At 41.9% G+C, this 21,621-nt stretch overlaps 1 protein-coding gene across 1 annotated transcript in view; it reads right to left on the bottom strand.

Moving 5' to 3' along the window:
* Nucleotides 1–21,621, bottom strand: part of dnah5 (dynein, axonemal, heavy chain 5) — a 343,343-nt gene that overhangs the window by 23,151 nt on the left and 298,571 nt on the right. Inside the window, exons 69-73 of the mRNA XM_048608626.1 lie at nt 15,370–15,484; nt 12,813–13,003; nt 5,915–6,036; nt 4,758–4,907; nt 2,707–2,952 (exon numbers count right to left, since the gene is read on the bottom strand). Coding sequence (XP_048464583.1) covers nt 2,707–2,952; nt 4,758–4,907; nt 5,915–6,036; nt 12,813–13,003; nt 15,370–15,484 — 824 coding nt within the window. The remainder of the gene's footprint in view (nt 1–2,706; nt 2,953–4,757; nt 4,908–5,914; nt 6,037–12,812; nt 13,004–15,369; nt 15,485–21,621) is intronic.

The following is a 21,621-nucleotide window of genomic DNA, read 5'->3' as shown; positions in this document are numbered from 1 at the left end:
TGAAAGTTGCGTTGCAGGTAGACTAGGTGGTTCAGAAGTCATTTAGCACGTTTGCTTCATTGCTCAGACAACGGAGAATAGGATTTGGGGCGTCACGTTGAGGTTGTACAGGATATTGGTTAGGCCACTTTCGGAGTACTGTGTACAGCTCTGGTTGTCCTCGTATAGAAAGGATAATATTAAATTAGAGAGGGTTCAAAAAGATTTGCCAGAATGTTGCCAGGACTGGAGGGTTTGAGTTATAAGGAGAAGCCTGATAGGCTGGGACTCTTTTTCACTGGAGTATAGGAGGTTGAAGGGTGATCTTAGAGGTTTATGAAATCATGAAGAGCGTAAATAAAGTGAATAGCAAAGGTCTTTTCCCGAGGGTAGGGGAGCTCAAAACTAGGGGACATATTTTTAAAGTGAGAGGAGAAAGATTTAAAAGGGACCTGAGGGGCAATGTTTCACAGAGTGGTTTGTACGTGGAATCAACAGCCAGAGGAAATGGTAGATGCAGGTTAATTACAACATTTACAAGACATCTGGACAGATACAAGAAGATGAAAGGTTTATACAGGGATATGGGCCAAATGCAGGCAAGTGGGAGTAGTTTAGTTTGGGAAACTTGCTCAACATAGATGAGTTGGACTGAACTTGTATGACTCTATAAATGTAAATCATTTGAGAGTGATTTGACTGAAATTTATAAAATAAATTAGATTTTCTTTTTGTAGCCTAATTAATTTCAACTGGATAAGTCAGGAAAAACCAATGTGCAATTTATAGCAGGATAGAATTAAACATTACGGGGTTTCCTTTTTCAGAGGACAGTTTGGAACAGGTTGCAAGGTCATCCAAAGATTTCTAATTTGCTGTATTCCAATGAGAGCAGGAGCTGTTCCCAACTGCAACAAAGGTCATCCTGTATAACAAGATACTGACCCTAGGATATATATCAAGGCCAGTGTGATCTCCTGTTTGGCTAGAATAACCTATGTGGTTCAGTGAGGAATTTTTCAGGTTTTTTTTTTCTAATACTAGGCCGAGACATTTATCTGTTTTATGGATTCTCCCATGTGGTTACATGGCTTTAGGTAAGTGGGGTTTACTTATTGTGATGTAAGAGGCATTTTAAATAAGACAGATCATTTTTATATGACCATATTAATAGCACTGCATTTTTGTGTGATAAAATATTGTTCCATTTGAGATCCATTCCATAAATACCAATGACAAAATTAGCAGAAGCTGATAAACAGCTTAAAGAAACTAACAATCAATATCCAATGATATATGAAAATAAGTAAGAGGCTGAAATTCCATGAGGGCAAGGGAGTGACAGCGCCCTGTATCCCGATTGTCGCTATCTTCCACCATAACTGCAATTCCCTGTGGAAATTCTGAAGTAGTGGCAAAGATAGTTTATACAGTTTCTCAGGGGTTTCATCCCTCTTTGGTTAAATGATCAGTTACTTCCATTGAATTAAACAATTGTTTTGAAGGCTGCCGAACTTGAATATTAAAACAAATGAAGAGAAGGTATTGAGAGCTTGAGTTTATGAATTGTAACTTCTGCAAGGAAAATTCATTGGGATTGTGTGTTTAATCATATTTATGTTCGTACTTACAAGTTGCATCATCAGTGTTACATTGCATTCCGTACATAAACACAGAAATATATACATAACACTGATAAAAGAAGTTTCACATAATACTGTAAATAGGAATTCCAATTTGGGAATGGTGGAATATAGAGTAGTAATCACAATTTTAAAAACCCATTTGCTTTTCAGATTCCCATCATGTCTTCCTAACATTTTTCAGTACTCTAAATACTCTATTGTTACCAAAACAATTGAAGATGCACCATAATAGTCACTACCAAACTGACATGTAGCTGAATGCTGGCTTGATGTGGATCCCAGATCACAATCTACCTTGAAGAAGTGAGAAGCAAAACATAAGCAGAATTGGGGACCGCTTTGCAGAACACCTACGCTTGGTTCGCACTAAACAACTGCACCTCCCAGTCGCGAACCATTTCAACTCCCCCTCCCATTCCGCAGACGACATGTCCATCCTGGGCCTCCTGCAGTGCCACAACGATGCTACCCGAAGGTTGCAGGAACAGCAACTCATATTCCGCTTGGGAACCCTGCAGCCCAATGGTATCAACGTGGATTTCACAAGCTTCAAAATCTCCCCTCCCCCTACTGCACCCCAAAACCAGCCCAGCTCATCCCCGCCTCCCTAATCTGTCCTTCCTCCCACCTCAAGCCCCACCTCCATCTCCTATCTACTAACCTCATCCCGCCCCCTTGACCTGTCCGTCCTCCCTGGACACACCTATCTCCTCTTCATCCAGCTCTACACCTTGTTATATCAGCAGAAAGTTTAACCTGTTTTGTTAGTCAGAAAACTGACAGTATTGGGTGCAATGCAGGTTTTGCACCCCACCTTATTTCACTCCCACAAAGTCAATGGAGGATAAAACAAAATCAGTTACAGTGTAAAACCTGCAGATGACCCAAACCTTTCAGCTTCTTGCCAGATTATGGTGGTTAAAATTAACCCTACAGGATCTGGTTCACATAGTACTCCAGTATGAAACCATTGAATTAAAATAGCTTTGGAGATGCATTGTTGTGTTCTTGAATAGAATATTTAAACACAGACAATAGCTCTCAAACTCAGACATATTATTTTGTGGATGTTTCCTCTTACATTTGTCATGGTCTGCTGGAGAAGCTTACGGGCATGGATCTCCTGTCCTTGACCCATAGAGACGCAGCGAGTTTCTATCTTGACTTTTTTACCCAAAGCTATGATGGAATCCGTGGGATCAGAACCCATCGACAGAAAACAAATAAGAGGAGTATGTTTATCTGATTCCTCCCAAGTCATTTCCAAGTCCAGGACGAGTCCTTCTGCATATTTTTCGCCCATTGCATCCATAATATATTTACGAGCCTAAATAACAAAGGTTAAAATTAAAAATTTGGTTGGTAAAGGGTCCTACTGCTAATCAGCTTCCACCTAACATTGCACAAGGTTACAATATTGTCTTTGTATATAAATGAAATTGAATAAAATATTCAGCTATTTAATCATTCCCCCCCCACCCCTGTCTTTAATAATAATAAGTACTTTTCACCTGCATGACCTGCAAATTAGGGAGATATGGTGGCTCAGTGGTTAGCACTGTTGCCTCACAGTGCCTAGAACCTGGGTTCAATTCCAGCCTTGGGTGACTGTCTGTATGAAGTCTGCATATTCTCTTTGTTTCTGCTGGGTGCTCTGGTTTCCTCCCACAGTCCAAAGATGTGCAAGTTAGGTGGACTGGCCATACTAAATTACCATTAGTATTTAGAGATGTGTAGGTTAGGTGCATTAACCATTGGAGATGGGTCTGGGTGGGAGGATCTTCAGAGGGTTGGTTGGACTTGTTCGGCCAAATGGCTTGTTTCCACACTGTGGGGATTCTATTTGAAAAAAAATACTGTTTTCCCTTGCATATTTTCAGTTCTCAAATTCTTCTTAAATGAATAACAATTATTACTCAATTGATTGATTTAAATATGTGTTAATGGAATGACCCACATGAAACCTGTCTCAATAAAAATAACAATGGGCAGGTAGGGATGTATTTGTGCATTTGTGTTTTGCACACCCTCTGACCCTGTCCTGTCTGCCTGTTATTGGCTTAATCAAGACCTGAGCTTCCCTTAGACTGTCTACTGACAGATAAAGTGCTGAAAGTAAAATGATAAAGAATCATGGATTCTGCTTTTGGGAGATTTCAAAACACTCATTTGCCAACCAGGTAAATTACTTGATTGGGTTTTTAAAACTCCCACTACCTGGCAGAAACCAAATCAATAGCTTTTTCCTGCTCTAATGCTGTCAACAATGACTTTAACCCCAGGAATGTGAGGCATCTGCCTTGGTCAGGATCTTGCTCAGGAAGGTTGATATGGGTCACAGGGAACCACTGGATTTTGCACTTTCCTGATCAGGGAGCTGCTTCAACAATGAATACTGTTCTGGGTCTTCAACCACTTCAATCATGCTGGCAGCAGGCTTGCTCTGCTCCAACACCATGTGAAGGAAATAGCCACTTTGAATTGATTCTGTGATTTATGTATACGTTACTCAGCCATGAAACAGTGCGTCACAGAGGAAAAATCAAATGAATGTCATGGATGAATTACAGCACCTCTGTCCTATTTCATCAAAATCTCGATTTAATTTGTTATTGAATTGAGCTAAAACATCAGTGGATTTTCTAGTCTTTCTTGCAGAAATGTATTCTGATTTATAGCATTTTTACTTTCTATCAGATGCGTAACAATTTTTTATTTGTTCATCTTGTTGCAGATTCTTGATAGCAGCTTTTTTAAAGCTAGGGAATGCAGTGAGGAAAGGCATGTTCCTTCTGGTGGTTATGCAGCGGATTACAACACACAAGCTGCATTGGGTACTACCATCATCCTTTTTACAGATGTAACCATGTAATAACTTTCCAATAATATCACTAATTATGAAATATACTGCTAATTGAAATTCACTTTCAACATCAGTGCACATAAGCTAAAAAGTAAACTGATTTGTTTAAGCAGCATGGAATCTAACATATAGCCTAATGAATTTTTATATCCTTGATAAATGATAATCAAGGCAGTAATGTCTTTTTTTAAAATGTAGAATGGTTCAGTCTTTAAACCTCAAAGATGTATAATTTACTAAAGCCTGCAGTCCTTTGCATTCTAATGTACCTGTGCAATGGTTCTATCAGGACACCAAGATCTGATCAGGAGAAGACGTCGGAAACAGTCCAAAGATTGGTCATAAGCATTTGGCAGAATCTCTTCCTCAGGAGCTTCTTTATCAAACCAGTTTTTCCAGAGTTTCTCATTTCTCCCAATCTATTGAAATAACATTGTTGTACGATTATGTAAACAAAAGAAAATTCTCATTGCAGTGTAAAAATAAACAAAGTGGAGTAGCGATCCATCAGCCCAGCAACATAAGTCCAAATCACACTAACTGTTTCCATTGAATGGACCTGGTGTCGAGTGTCGTGTCAATCACAGATTGCCTTTCCCAGGAATGGACAGTTTGCATTTTGCAGCTGGTCTCCAGTCTTGTGACATGTTGGGAGTCTGATCAACTGTCTTGACATATTAAGGTTCCTTCCCAGTTTCTTACAGTTTTCTCCAAACAGGTATTCTTCTGAATCTGGAAAGCCTCTGAAGGCGGCTTTGAAAGCTTGCCTGTCGCAAATGTGTTTCTGTACCAATCAAGGGCTTATCCACTCAAAAATATTAACTTCCCCTTGTTTCTGAATTGAATGCCAACACTCTGGCAAAATCCTCCACAGCAAGTGGTGGAATTTAAGTTCATTTAATAAATCTGGAATATAAAACTCGTCTCTCATGACCCCTCTAGTTCACTAATCGCTTTGAGGGAAAGAAATCTCACCCCTACCCAGTTTTGCCTTCATGTGACTCCAGAACCCCAGCAAGACAGCTGACACACTGGAAATAGTGTACCAAGCCACTTGGTTCAAGGGCAATCAGGGATGGGCAACAAATGTTGACCTGGCCCACAATGCCCCACTAAAAGAATAAAGAAATAATTTGAAAAACTACTCCCATGAACCACATGAAATGATCACTCCGGTCGCAGAGTCAGGACTTTGCAGAACCTAGCACCACATACCACTTGTTGCAAATATCTGCATAGATACAGGCTGTCCAGCTGTTTAAGTCAGTTAATTTGAGGAAGCAGCACTCAGTGAATCACAGTACATGTGAGCAAGATCAACAAGGAATTAGTGTTGGAGAACAATTGTAATAAAGTGTTGTCTATTCATACTTCAAATCAACTGTATCACATAAAAATTGTATACTTTTATCAAGTCTAAACATACTTGATCCAAGATATCTGCAAATTGCCCAAGTTTACGTAGTTCCACCAGGTTTAGCCAGGTCATATCCAAGATCCACTTTGCAGGTTTTGGAGGACAAGCCTTAAGGTCCAATGAAGCACCACCTGTAGTATGTAAAAGGATGCAATGTTTTATCTTACTCAAGATCATTTATACCCTTCACATATGAAAATAATTTTCTATTTAATGAGAACATTTAAGAAAGTGTGGAGACTTGTCAACACCACAACCTATAGGAAACAGGACTATTCTGCCTGGAAATCAGTAAACAAAATCATGGCTAACTAGATGTGGCTTTAACTCCACATTCCCTGCCTGAAATTGATCCATTTATCCCAGGTGAATGTTTTCTGCTAGTTAGCTAGTGCTCTATCTGTACTAATACATTACACCCAACACCACAAACTCCAATGTTATGGCTCCCTTTAAGCTGTGCGGCTGCGGTTCTGGAAGTCAATGTCGCACACAGCCCTCAGGGGCCTGTGCAGTTGGCAAGATAATTAAAGCAATGATGGTAGTAATGTTTTATATAATTATTATTCTTGACTAAATGATCCTTTACTATGAAATTCTAAAAAAACTAAAATTAATCTGCCAATAAATACAGAATGTAAGGGACAGAATTGGGAAAAAATCTAAAATGGTGTCAATACAAAGATGTGCAACTAATTCTGGCAAGGTTTAGCAGTAGTCCTCAAACACAGGCATAGCAACATACCTTAAGCCCATCAAATGCATATTCCATGCCATGCAGGAAATCCAGGACACACCTCATATCCTGGACAATCATGCGCAGGAACAGTCATTGGCTGAAGGGTTAGAGTTCTGGGTTATAGAGATTGAACAGCTTATGAATGGCACGTTTCTGAAGGTCGTCACCTCACAGCTTAAGAGAGTAAATAAGCATTGCTAAGAGATAGTAAGAACTGCAGCTGATGGAGTCAGAGATAACACAGTGTGGAGCTGGAGGAACACAGCAGGCCAGGCAGCATCAGAGGAGCAGGAAAGTTGATATTTTGGGTCAGGACTCTTCTTCAGAAATGGGAGGAGGGGGAAGGGAGCTGGGAAATATATAGAGAGAGGAGGGGTGGGGCTGGGGAAGGTAGGTGGGATGGTGATAGGTGAGTGCTGGTAGGGAGTGGTGGGGATTGGTCGGTGAGGTGGGAGGGGTGGATAGCTGGGAGAGAAGATGGACAGGTTGTGTCAGGTCAAGGAGGCGGCAATGAGTGGGAGAGTTGGTCATGGGATGAGGCCGAGGGTGGGGAGATTTTGAAACTGGTAAAATCCAAGTTTAGACCATCGGGCTATAGGCTCCCGAGGTGGAATATGAGGTGCTGCTCTTCCAGTTTGTGGGTGGTGTCAGTGTGACAGTGGAGAAGGCCCAGGATGGACATGACACCCAGGGAGTGGGAGGGGAAGTTGAAATGGTTCGCGACTGGAAGGTGCTGTCGTTTGTCGTGAACAGAGTGCAGGTGCTCTATAAAATGGTCTCCGAGCCTCCGCTTGGTCTCAGCAATGTAGAGAAGGCCACATCGGGAGCAGTGGATGCAATAGACCACATTGACTGATGTACAGGTGAACTTCTGTGTAATGTGGAAGGTTTGCTTTGGCCTTGAATGGAGGTGAGGGGTGTAGATGTAGGGGCAGGTGTAGCACTTCTTGCGGTTGCAGGGAAAGGTGCCAGGGGTGGTGGGGCTAGTGGGGAGTGTGGAGTAGATGAGGGAGTCGCGGAGAGAGTGGTCCCTACAGAAGGCAGGTAAATGTGGGAGGGAAATATATCTTTGGTTGTGGGGTTGGATTGTAGGTGGCAGAAGTGGCGGAGAATGATACGTTAGATATGGAGACTAGTGGGGTGATACATGAGGACAAGGGGGATTCTGTCTTTGTTTTTGTTGGTGGGAGGGGATGTGAGGGCAGAGGTGCAGGAAATGTAAGAGATGTGATTGAGAGAATTTTCCATCACCGAAGGGGAGAAGTTGTGGTCCTTGAAATAGGAGGACATCTGGGATGTGCGGGAGTGGAACGCCCCATCTTGGGAGCAGACACGGCAGAGGCAGAGGAATTGGGAGTAGGGGATTGCATTCCTGCAGGTAGGTGGGTGAGAGGTGGTATAGTCTAGGTAGCTATGGGAGTTGGTGGGCTTGAAATAGATGCTGGTTTCGAGGCAGTCACCAGAGATGGAGACAGAGAGGTTCAGGAAGGAGAGGGAGGTATCAGAGATGGTCCAGGTGAATTTGAGGTTGGGGTGAGAAGTGTTAGTAAAGTTGATGAACTGTTCAAGTTCCTCGTAGGAATACAAGGCAGCGCCTATACAGTTATCGATGTAGCAGAGGAAGAGGTGGGGAATAGTGCCAGTGTAACAGCGGAAGAGGATCTGTTCCACATAATACGTATTTCTAAACAGGTAAGGAGGTCAAGGCAGATAAAGCAGGAGTCACGTGAGTGCATCTCACTCCCTAATCAGTATTCAGTTCTGAACATTAGTGCAGATGATGATTTCTCTAGGGAACACAGATATAGAAAAGTACAAAGTAATGTAGGTGGCTCAGCTCTGTGGGGGTAAATGAAGGAAGAAGTTCAGGAAAGCAATAGTGATAGGGAATTCTATAATTTGAGGAACAGGTAAACTTTTTTTGAATTCATTCTTTGGGTGTGGGCATGGATTTCAGTAAAGCATTTGATAAGGTTCCCCATGGTAGGCTATTGCAGAAAATACGGAGGCATGGGATTGAGGGTGATTTAGCGGTTTGGATCAGAAATTGGCTAGCTGTAAGAAGACAGAGGGTGGTGGTTGATGGGAAATGTTCGTCCTGGAGTTCAGTTACTAGTGGTGTACCTCAAGGATCTGTTTTGGGGCCACTGCTGTTTGTCATTTTTATAAATGACCTGGATGAGGGCGTAGAAGGATGGGTTAGTAAATTTGCGGATGACACCAAATTCGGTGGAGTTGTGGATAGTGCAGAAGGATGTTGCAGGTTACAGAGGGACATAGATAAGCTGCAGAGCTGGGCTGAGAGGTGGAAAATACAGTTTAATGCGGAAAAGTGTGAGGTGATTCACTTTGGAAGGAGTAACAGGAATACAGAGTACTGGGCTAATGGTAAGATTCTTGGTAGTGTGGATGAGCAGAGAGATCTTGGTGTCCATGTGCATAGATCCCTGAAAGTTGCCACCCAGGTTGATAGGGTTGTTAAGAAGGCGTACAGTGTGTTAGGTTTTATTGGTAGAGGGATTGAGTTTCGGAGCCATGAGGTCATGTTGCAGCTGTACAAAACTCTGGTGCGGCCGCACTTGGAGTATTGCGTACAGTTCTGGTCACCGCATTATAGGAAGGATGTGGAAGCATTGGAAAGGGTGCAGAGGAGATTTACCAGGATGTTGCCTGGTATGGAGGGAAGGTCTTATGAGGAAAGGCTGAGGGTCTTGAGGCTGTTTTCGTTAGAGAGAAGGTTAGGAGGTGACTTAATAGATACATACAAGATGATCAGAGGATTAGATAGGGTGGACAGTGGGAGCCTTTTTCCTCGGATGGTGATGGCTAGCACGAGGGGACATAGCTTTAAATTGAGGGGTGATAGATATAGGACAGATGTCAGAGGTAGGTTCTTTACTCAGAGAGTAGTAAGGGCGTGGAATGCCCTGCCTGCAAAAGTAGTAGACTCGCCAACTTTAAGGGCATTTAAATGGTCATTGGATAAACATATGGATGATAATGGAATAGTTTAGGTTAGATGGGCTTCAGATTGGTTTCACAGGTCGGCGCAACATCGAGGGCCGAAGGGCCTGTACTGCGCTGTAATGTTCTATGTTCTATGGTTGACATGGCCAACATCATTGCCCTTGACTCTAGGATGGGACGTTGCCTTCCAGTTCTCAGAACTAGGGACATCAGTGAGCTGTGCAAAACATTTTGTGGAAGGAGAAGGTTTTCAAGAATGGAGAATTCTAGGAATGAGTAATAATTTGATGTGTTGAGATTATTCTCTATAGAATACCAGATGCTGAGGAGTGATTTAATTGAAGATTTTTTTTCTTTATTTGTCCATGGGATGAGGACATCACTGACCAGGCAGCATTTATTGCCCATCTCTAATTGCCCAGAGGGCAGTTAAGAGTCAACCACATTGCTGTGGGTCTGGAGTCACATGTAGGCCAGACCAGGGTAAGGATGGCAGTTTCTTTCCCTAAAGGGCATTAGTGAACCAGGCAGGTTTTTCCTGACAATTGACATTGGGTTCATGGTCATCATTAGATCCTTAATTCCAGATGTTTTACTAGATTCAAATTCCACCATCTGCCATGGTGGGATTTGAATACGGGTCCCCAGAAAGTTGTCTGGGTCTCTGGATTATAGTCCAGTGATAATACCACTAGGCCATTGCCTCCCCTAAAAATATAAAATTACTAGAAGCCTAAATAGAATGTATAAGAAAGACCTAATTTCCTTACCCAAGAGATCAATAACCAAGGGCAAAAATTTAAAGTAACTGGCAGAAGAATTAGAGAGACTTGAGAAGAAATATTTTCACAAAGATTGCAGTGATGGTGATTCTGGAACAATTCTCATTACATTTAAAAAGGATATGCACTTGTAGTAGCATAACCTGCAGAGCTACAGATTAAGAACTTGAATGAGGCGGAATAGCTTTTTTTGTAGTTGCAATTATAAGCAGCTTTGGTGAAACTATGCCTGGAATATTGTGTACTGTTCCAGTTACTTTATTTGAGGATATATTTTCCTGTAGAGAAGGTTTACCAGTTAGCAGGAGCATACTACAAGAAGAAATTGAGGACACCATGTCTGTATTGGAACAGTACAGCACAGGAACAGGCCCTTTGACCCCCAATGAACATCCTACTGCACCTGGTATGCCCAGGTAGTCTCTCATCCAAGGACTAGCCAGGCCTGAATCTGCTTAATTTCTGCTTAATCAGACAAGATCCAGTGTTTTCAGACTAGCACAGTGAAGAACAAAATGTGATCTCCTTGAAGCATACAGATTCATACTGAGCTTAACAGGTAGATGTTGGTAGAATGTATTCTCTGGTTTCAGTGTTTAGAACCCAGGGATCACAGTATCAGAATAAGAGTTAGGCCATTTAGGACTGAGTTGCAGATGAATTTCTTCACTAGAGGGTTATGAAACTTTGAAATTCTCTACCCTAAAGGGCTGTGGAGGCTTAGTCATTGAGTATGGTCAAGACGGAGATCATTACATTTCTGGATAATACAGACATCAAGCATCATGGTGATAGTGGCATGGAGGTACTTCTCAGCTATGATCCACTTGAATGGTGCAGCAGGCTAAAGGGCTGAATTGCCTACTCCTGCTTCTATTTCATATGTTCTTCTGAATGGATATGATCAGCCAAATGGCTTTTCTTCTGTGCTAAACCTTCTGCTTCCTATGTTTCTAAGTATAGTGGCTACATTGTTGAACTAGTAACTTAGAGGGTGTTCTTGAGATAGTGAGACAGTTAAACAAGTGAATTTAAATTCAGTTAATTAAATAAACATGGAATTAAAAGCCTGCATCAGTAAAGACAGTATGAAACTACAAGATCATTGTCATCTACATCACTACTACTTTTAATGGAAGAAAACATGCTGTCCTAACCCGGGCTACATATGTCTCTCGTTCAATGGAAGTGTTGTTGACTCTTAACCACTCACTGTTAATTTCAAAGAAAGCCTCACTGATTTATCCAGCAACCCTTTGACGAAAACGTTACTTGCTTTCACCATGCAGTCGATTCTAGCATTTATAATGTTGATTCCTATTTTCGAGCTGCAGTGATATAATCAAGCTGATCATACAGTCAATGATATCAAAGAATTCTTATGTATAGCTAAGCAGAACATGAAACTTACTTCTTAAATATTTTACTGACAGTAAATTGCATTTTTGGAGACACACATGAGGTGAAGTTAGAAGCCAAAAGGTATGAAAATCTTGTACAAAAACACAAACCACAGTTGCAAGACAGGCAATAACACTCCACAATTATAACATTATTTTTCCAAGGTCAACTCTGTTATCCAGCAGAGTAGCTACTCTCAAATTCAAGTTAAGATCCCTGTTGCACTTGATTGAAATAATCATTTCTAGTAAAGAGATGGGGCTGAAAAAGAGACACTATCACTGGATTTCACTTGGTGAGGTGGTGGTAGTGTGGGAGGGAGGTGGTTTCACACTTCAGCCTGTGATACAGCAATAAATGGCAGATTGCAACTTCAGGGTTTCTGCATTAATATGCACTTGAAGTAAATCCTGAGATTGCAATCAGTTTCAGCATTGTAATGATAGCAAACACAAATGTTTTGCTGTTTAATTTCCCCAAAAAATTCAGTCCTCTGTGTTTTCAGATGCTGTCACCGAAGGGCAGCATATAGATGAGAATTTTCTGCTCTTTTCAGAATCATGACATTATCTTTTACACCACCCGAGCAGGCAATGGGCCTCAGTTTGATTTTATCTAAGATTCCTCACTAATGTAGCTTTCTCTTGATGCTGCACTGAAGTGCTAGCTATGTTATATGCTCAATTCCTGGAGTGGAACATCAACCCAAAACCTCCAGACTCAGATCCTCAAATGTTACTACTGAGTGCAGCTAACATTCGAGTCATTTCTTGTTTTGCCTATTTCTGAAATATATAATTTTACTGCATATAAATACATGTGATCATGAATTATTGTTACTTTACCTTGTAATACTCAAAGGCCAATGAAGACCACAGCAAAATCAGTTGAAACAATCTCGAATTACATGATATAAATTAGTTTAAATATTTACCTTGTAGGCGGTTTACCAAATAAATATTTTAAATTAATAAATAAATATTTCTGCTGTGAAGCAATGCAAGTTTAATATTCTCACCTTTAATAAGAGTGATGAACTCTTCATGTTTCAGTCTGTGGCGCTGCATGTCAATCTTCAATGTAAGGAGTAATGTGAATAGAAACTTATGTTCCTCATACAGGCCACGGGCTGCGTACTTATATACTTCATATGTCATATGCTCTATAATAGTTGCTATTCTCTTACTGGTAATGGGACTCTTGATGGATCTGCAAGATGAGATGTGCATTCAATACACATTCAGATTTAAAAAATAACCTCCTGCTTTGTTATCCACTCATCAGCATGTTGGAAATTCTGTGTATAAGACCAATAAAGTAGCAAGATAAAAAGTTCTATACAATTTCCAGAATTTAAACAGGCAATTGGATGGAGTTGTAATATATTTTTGCATTACAAAAGAGGGGGGAATAAAAACTGCAGCAGATTGGAAAACTACAAATGTAACACTGTTACAAAAGGAAGAAGGGAGACAAAAAGCTGAAAACTATAGGGCAGTGAGCCTCACTTGTCATAGGGAAAACGCTGACATACATTATTAAGGAAGAAATGGAAGAACATTTAGAAAATTATAATGCAATTAAGCAGAATCAACATAGTTTTATGAAAGGGAAATCATATTTGGCAAATTTATTAGAGTTCTTCAGCATGTAATATGCTAGATGGATAGAAAGGAACTATTCAATAAGGTGTCAGATTAAAAGGTTATAAAAATAAGAATTCATGATGTTTCAGGGAACATTAGAGTTGGGATAAAACTGTCATCTTAAAGTAAGCAAACTGTAACTAGTGGGGCATTGCAGGGATCAGTACTGTGGTTTCAACTTCTGACAATCTGGACTAATGACTTTAATGAAAGGACCTTGAATATTGTAGCCACATTTGCTAACCATATGCAAGGCTAGGTCAGAAAACAAGTTGTGGGGAGGACACATGGGCAGATTATTACGATCACCCCACCCTGCAGTGGAGTTCGGAGTGTGGGGAGTCACCATATGAAAGGGTAAGAAGGTGGGTCTGAAATTCCATAAACGGTGATCGGAGTTGGCATGCTGATTGCGGCATTGAATTTCAGTTCTGGAAACCACTTCCATGCAGCTGGTAAGAAAATTAGAGGGAACATTGCAGGTTGGGTGTGTGGTGCTGGAACATCGATGCATCCTGTCAATTAGGGACTTAATTCCTTCAAGGCTCACAAAGATTCAGTCAGTGGTGGTATTGCCAAGACCCAGGTCCCATGTGTCAGCATGGCTGGATGTAAAAGATCCTTGGTCACTATTTTGATGAAGAGCCAAGGAGGTATTATTGGTGACCTGCCCAATTTTTGTCCCTCAATCAAGGCCATAAGAAAAAATCTGGTTATTATCACACTGATCTTTGTGGGAATTTACTGTGTACTTATTTGTTTTTATGTTTCCTGCATTACAACAGTGACTATACTTCAAAAGTGCTTGATTTGCTGAGAAGTGCTTTGAAATTTCTGGTAGTCATGAAAAGCATTACATATACGCACAATCCTATTTTGTGTTTTTTGTAATCACACCAGCATTGGTCTCCTTATCTAAAGTGGTATATACTTGCATTGAAGGCTGTCAGAAAAGGTTAACTAGTTTGATTTCTAAGAGTTTGTCTTATTAGGAAAGAGTGAGCAGGTTTGGCCAATACTCTTTGGAAACAAGGAGAAAGAGATGTGATCCTTTTCAACCACATTATACTGAGCATGCTTGATAGGGTAGATGTTGAAATGATATCTCCCTTCATGTTATGTTCTGAATTCCTGTGCAGAGGGAACACAGGTAAATGCCTTTATTAAAACAGGACAGCGAGGAAGTTAACTGAAATATTTTCTTGTTTGTGTGATAACAGTACTGAGTAATTTCCATTTGCGTTAGAATAAATTATAATCTTATTCTGCTATCTACAATTATTATTGAGATTAGATCAGGATTGTTTCTGACAGTTTTACAATTGATTATATTTTGACTGATGTGTGCACTGTCAAGATTAGTATTAATTATTTTTTTCTAAAAATAGAAGCAATTAACAAAGCCACTAGTATTTTCTGCGTGTGAAATTGAACATACATACTAAAATACTAAAATGTTCAAAAGTCATTATTAACACATAACATTTAATGAATGGATTTTCTTCAGTCTCACATGTAGAAGAAAATATACTAAAATATAATTGCAGATGCTGGAAATCTAAAACAAAAACAGAAATTGCTGGAGAAACTTAGTAGGTCTGGCAGCATCTGTGGAGAAAAAGCAGAATTAACGTTTCAAGTCCAGTGACCTTTTTCAGAACAGTTCTCTCTCCTTGTTTTCTCTCCACAGATGATGAGTTTCTCCAGCAATTTCCACTTTTGTGTATGACTGGAGGCATCTGTTATTTTCGATGAGCAGCTCCCTCCGCAAACCACGCATCATTTTGAACCAGTCCCCACAGATGCTGCCACACTTACTGAGTTTCTCAGCAATTTCTGTTGTCATTTTAGAAAGAAATATACCCTGGTACAAAATAAAATTCAATACACTACAATCAAAAGAAATATGTTCATGTATTCTTTCACTACCTGGCTAATGACAAGTCAAAAAGACCCAGGAACTGGCGTAGAGAGGTTTGGTACATAACATTCACCATGCTCATCTCAGTAATCAAAAAGTACAGGATGCTTCCTCTGGTTGCCACTATGAAGAGATTAATAAAATGAAGACAATTTATAAATGGTAGGCAAATATCCATGGCCTAACCAGTGCTGTCTTTGGTAACTACACAAGTTAGTTCTAGCCTAGTACTGTATAGATAAATGACTTTATACAAGAAATCACTCCAAATACCTCCTAAAGTATAGCGTTCAAAATTGGAAGCAATAGGAAGACTTTTCCTAATAATCCCTGCCAAACAACAGGACAAATTGTTGATTGGGAGCCCAAATGGTGCAGGATTTGGCTTTGTTTCAGCATTAGTATCCTGTCTCTGGGTACCTTGAACTATCAGAGTAGACAGACAGACGAACATGTTGAATTTGTCAAAGGTTCTCTAATTAAAAGGGATCAAGACATGGGTTACAAGAGGCAGTGGAGAGGCTGCAGTAACCATTGGAAAGGAAAAGAGACCTTGGAAGACCATTCCTATGGGTAGTGTCCTCCCCACCTTCAAATCTGCTTTCATCATCACTTCTCTCATCAGAAAAATGATTCCTGATTTCTCAGTTTCTGTAACTACCCATTTCCAACCTCTCCTTTCCTTTCAAAGTTGTTGAACATGCTGTCACTTTCTGAATCTCTACATATCCATATTTGAACCCCTCCAACTTGGCTTGTATTGAAATGTCTGCTGTCCAAAATTACAGTTACAAAGTCATAGAGTCATACAGCACGGAAACAGACACTTCGGTCCAACTGGTCCATGCAAACCAGGTTTCCTTAACTGAACTAGTCCCATTTGCCTGTGTTTAGCCCATATCCCCTTCCTCTTCATGAACCTGTTCAAATGTCTTTTAAATGTTGTGACTGTATCCCTCTCTACCACTTCCTCTGGCAGCTTGTTCCATATACACACCATTATCTATATGAAAAAGTTGCCCCTTAGGTCCCTTCTAAACCTTTCTCTTCTCACCCTAAACCTATGCCATCTGGTTTTGAACCCCTCTACCCTGGGAAAAAGACCTTGGCTATTCACCCTATCTATGGGCCTCATTATTTTATAAACCTCTATAAGGTCACCCATTAGCCTCCTACACTCCAGGGAAAAAAGTCCCAGCCATCCAGCTTATTCTTATAACTCAAACCATTCAGTCTCGGTAACATCTTGTAAATCTTACTTGCACCCTTTCCAGTTTAATAACATCCTTCCTATAACAGGGAGATCAGAACTGTATTCAGTACTCCAACAGTGGCCTCACCAATGTCTTGTACAGGTATAACATGACAAACCAATTCCTGTATTCCATGCTCTGACCAACGAAGGCAAGTGAGCCAAACGCTTCTTCACCACCTTGTTTACCTGTGACGCCACTCTCAAGGAACAATGTATTTGAACTCCTAGATCTCTCTGCTGGAAAACACTCCCCAGGGCCCTACCATTAACTGTGCAAGTCCTGCCCTGATTTGTATTACTAAAATGCAACACCTCGCATTTACCTAAATTCAACCACATTTGTCAATGCTCAGCCCATTGGCCCACTTAATTGAGATCTCATTGTATACTTAGATAACCCTTTTCACTGTCCGCTGTACCGCAAATTTTGGTGTCATCCGCAAAATTACTAATCATGCCTCCTATATTTGCATCAAGATCGTTTATATAAAAAACAAGTAACAGTGGACTCAGCACCAATTCTTGTGCACACCACTGGTCACAGGCCTCCAGTCTGAACAACAATCCTCTATCACTACCCTCTGTCTCCTACTGTGAAACCAATTTTTTATCCAATTGGCTAGCTCTCCCTGGATCCCATGTGATCTAATCTTCCTAAGCAGTCTACCATGCGGAACTTTGTCAAAGGCCTTGCTAAAGTCCATGTAGACAATCTCTACTGCTCTGCCTTCAAATTATTTGTAACTGTGACAAAGGTAGTTATCCCTTCTCAACTTATCTACACTGCTTGACACAGTTAGCCATACCATCTTCCTTTAATACCTCTGCATTATCTAGTTAGATTCCATTGTCCATTGAAATGGAGCCAAAAGTATCACATGCTTTTCTTCCCACTCTCACACTAATACCTCTGGTACTCCCCAAGCAGCCATTCTTGGCTCCCATTCTAGATTTTGCTTTTGTTAGCCTTCAGAAATTGCAATCTCATCCAACACAACAACCATGCTGGTGACTCTCAGCACTATCTCACCACCTCTCCATGGATCAGTGCTCAGTCTTTGATGAGTAATTCTGTTTGTCCAATATCCAATCCAACATGAGCACCTCCTCCCACTCTGGTTATACTCTCTTCTACCCTCTTCTGTTGGACAGAAGATATAAAAGTTTGAAATATACTGTCAACAGATTCAAGTACAGCTTCTTCCCCACTGTTATCAGACTTTTGAACGGACCCCTCAAATGTTAATATTGATTTTTCTGCGCCTTCTCTGTGGCTGTAACAATGTAGTCTGCATTCTGTTTTGCCACCCTGATACACTTTGTATGGTACAATCTGCCTGTATAGCATGCAAAACAATACTTTTCACTGTATCTTGGTACATATGACAACAATAAATCAATCCAAATTTTTCTCCAACTAAGTGCCACAATGACTGAGTCATTGATCCAAATGTTCCAATAGCAAGAGAGGTCTCCAATGGAACTTATATCTCTGATGTGTGTCAGGATCCCAAATGAAGTTCCAACATGCACACATCCATGATACTTACATGGGAAAGTTAAACTTCTGATTGCTGGCTTTGCTTTGTCTGAATGACTCTGTGATTCTAATGACAACGGGACCAGATGTAAAGGTCCATATCCAAGGTGGCTCAGGCTGTCTGTCCTTTATTTACCAGTTTCGAGCATGAGTTTACTTAGAGTTTTCATAGCAGATATAAAGTCAGAGTGACTCTTGGTATATCAGTTGTAGAATTAAAACACACCAACTCCCCCAGCAATGGTCATTCCCCATCAGGCAATGTTCATTCACAATTTTCACTCTCTGTCTCAGCAATATTTATTTCCAATCTCATTGAAATGCTGATTCCCTCACACCCGTTTTGGCAATGATCACGCTCTCCCTTCACCCATGGATAATCCTCTACTCTCCTCCTTGCAGACAGTGCTGACCCCTCTACAACCCCCTTTCCTCACTCACCTTCCAGAAACTAGCACCCCAATGCAGCCTATGTCAGAAGAGTCAGCATTGACACTAAGTGCATGGGGCAGGTGTTGGGGGCAGACGTTGAGCATTTTTGCGAGTTGAGGGTAAGGTCAACATTTTCAGGGCTCTGAACATTGGTGGGGTGAAGGGACAGTGAACATCACAAAGCATGACGAAAAAGTGAGTATTGTTGGGGGGGAGTCAGTGTTGTTGGGATCAGGGAGACAGGTATCATGCTTGGTTAAATGAGGTTTGCAGTGTTGGGATTGACAACTCCATTTAAAACAATGTAAGTCAATGAACTGAAGATAGACCTTAAGGGGACTGAGTTCAGTTCATGATTAGAAAAAGGATTTCCATTCACTACTCTGGCCTCCATACTGCAGCCGACATGGCAACTTGGAAATATTCAGTGCAAAATGGCAAATGCAGATGAAATCACTGCCAGCATCAAGGGCTCATCCTCCAATGCTGACCAGAAGGTACAAGCCATTGTCTTTGCGTACCCCACAATCGTTGGTTCCTGGCAACCATTTCCATCATTGACAAACATGAACAAGACCATTCGTAATTTTGGTGTCATGTCTGACCCCAAGTTGTGTTTCCATACATCTATCTATACTATTATCAAGACAGCATATTTCCATTTTCACAAGATCTCTAACTCTGCCTCTGTTGATGAAATTCGCCAACCTTCTCAAAAATTAATTGCAGGGATATGAGATCACCAGCAAGCTTAACTCTTGTTGCCCATCATTAATTTATTTCATTCACTTGTGGGAAGTTATCCCTGAGAAGGTGGCAGTGAATTGCTGCAGTCCATGTGTTGAAGGTATACAAACAATGCTGTTAGGGAGGAAATTCCAGAAACCTGACTCAATGACACTGAGGAACGGCCATATATTTTCAAGTCAGGATGGTGAGTGGCTTGAAGATGGTGGTGTTCCCATATATCTACTGCCCTTGTCCTTCTAAATTGTAGTGGTCGTGGCACAGTGGCTCAGTGGTTAGCATTGCTGCCTCACAGCACCATGGCCCGGGTTCAATTCTACCCTTGGGCAACTGTCTGTGTTCAGTTTGCATGTTTTCCCCATGTCTGTGTGGGTTTCTGCCAGGCACTCCGGTTTCCTCTCACAGTCCAAAGATGTACAAGTCAGGTGGAATAGCAATGCTGTTGATAGTGTTCAAGGATGTGCAGGTTAGGTCCATTAGCCATGGGAAAAGCAGGGATAAGGGGAAAGGGTAGGGGGATGGGTCTGGGTGGGATGCTCTTCGGAGGGTTGGTGTGAACTTGTTGGGTCGAATGGCCTGTTTCCATACTGTATGGATTCTATGGTTATGCGTCTAGGAGGTACTGTCTAAGGAGCCTTGGTGAATTTCTGCAATTCATCTTGTAGATCGTCCACACTGCTGCCACTGAGCATCAGTAGTGGAGGGAGTGAATGTTTGCGAATGTGGTACCAATCAAGCAGGCTGCTTTGTCCTGGATAGTGTCAAGCTTCTTGAGTGTTGTTGGAGCTGCACTCATCCAGGCAAGCATGAAGTATTCCATCATACTTTCACTTTTATGCAAGTATAAATGATAAATATGGGTTATTGTCATTGATAAAAATTTCTGCAACTGAATAGAAGAGGCTGAGGCCAAGGTTATAAAGATGAATGAAAATATTTTTTGTGACAAATCAGGTATCAGAGTTAGATAGTTCAATATGACAAACTTCTGCACTTTAAGCCAGAAGTGGCAGCCAGTGAGGTTAATGGATTTGAAACTTCTGCATAAACATTTATGGTACCTGCAGAAAAAGCAAGTAAGAAAATCTCTCTCCCACTGCAACTCTCTCGTAATCTCTTCGGCCTTGAAATTGCTCAACCATGTCCTGAAGCAAACCAGGTACTACAGCCACATCACCTTTCTTAGCACCTGCCTACGGAACTAGATCATCCCCAATGGACTACAGTCCACATTCAGGCCTTCCCAATTTGGCCCCAACCGTGACAATATCTACATTCATAGCACTGAGATCCTTCAGAAGCGTTTCTCCCTGCGACTCCTGAAACACACACTCGCAGCAATGCGCCGGCATCTCCGGGCACTACAATCAAGCCTACCCCAGCTCAGAGCCTCCCTCTCCCAGGCCTGCAAAGGACCTCTCCTGTTTTTTATTCTTCGTAGGATCCACAACCTGAACTCACAATTCTACTCAGCTTTATTGGATACTAAAAACCGTAAGTACAGTAAACTTACTGGTGCCTACCACCCAAAACGGGCTTCCTCCACCCCCCCCAAATCCCCAACCCTACCCAGGACCTTCCCCACAATGTGCCCACCGCCATTGGCCATGAGGCCACTGTCGGAGAACCACAGATGATGTCACATCCGCCACCGCCAGGTACCCCACTTCCGGGACAGCGAACGCCATCGCTGCCAATGCCACCGCCTCCATTTCCGAGACCAACACCACCGACACTGAAGACGCGCCTACCGTCACCGCTGCTGCCGCCGCCTACCCCGCTCCCCCCACCGCCAACGCCACTCCGCCCAACACCGACGCGGACGCTACTCTACCCACCGCTGACGCTGACACAACTCCGCCCACCGCTGACGCAACTCCGCCCACCGCCGACGCCGACGTCGCTCCGCCCACAGCCTCCACAGCCAGCAGCTCCAGAGGGGAGAATAGCACCCAGCCCTGCCGAGTCTTCACCATCTCCCCAGACCTACCCCTTACTGAGGACGAACGGTCAGTCCTCAGTAAAGGGCTCACCTTTGTCCCCCTCCACCCACACATCAACGAATACCGGTCACGTTTGGACATAGCGCAGTTTTTCTGCCGCCTCCGCTTCCACGCTTACTTCTTCAACCGTGAACCTAACCCTCCCTTTCCTACCCCATCTCCCGCCTCCAATACACCCCATCCTCCTGGACACCACCCCAAGGCCTCCTACCCTCCCTCGACCTCTTCATCTCCAACTGCCATCGAGACATCAATCGCCTCAACCTCTCCACCCCTCTCACCC

The sequence above is a fragment of the Rhincodon typus genome, chromosome 2, assembly GCF_021869965.1.
Source record: "Rhincodon typus isolate 14 chromosome 2, sRhiTyp1.1, whole genome shotgun sequence".
Lineage (NCBI taxonomy): Eukaryota > Metazoa > Chordata > Chondrichthyes > Orectolobiformes > Rhincodontidae > Rhincodon > Rhincodon typus.
Note: the sequence above shows the minus strand (reverse complement) of the source record. Positions and strands in the feature narration are given on the sequence as shown.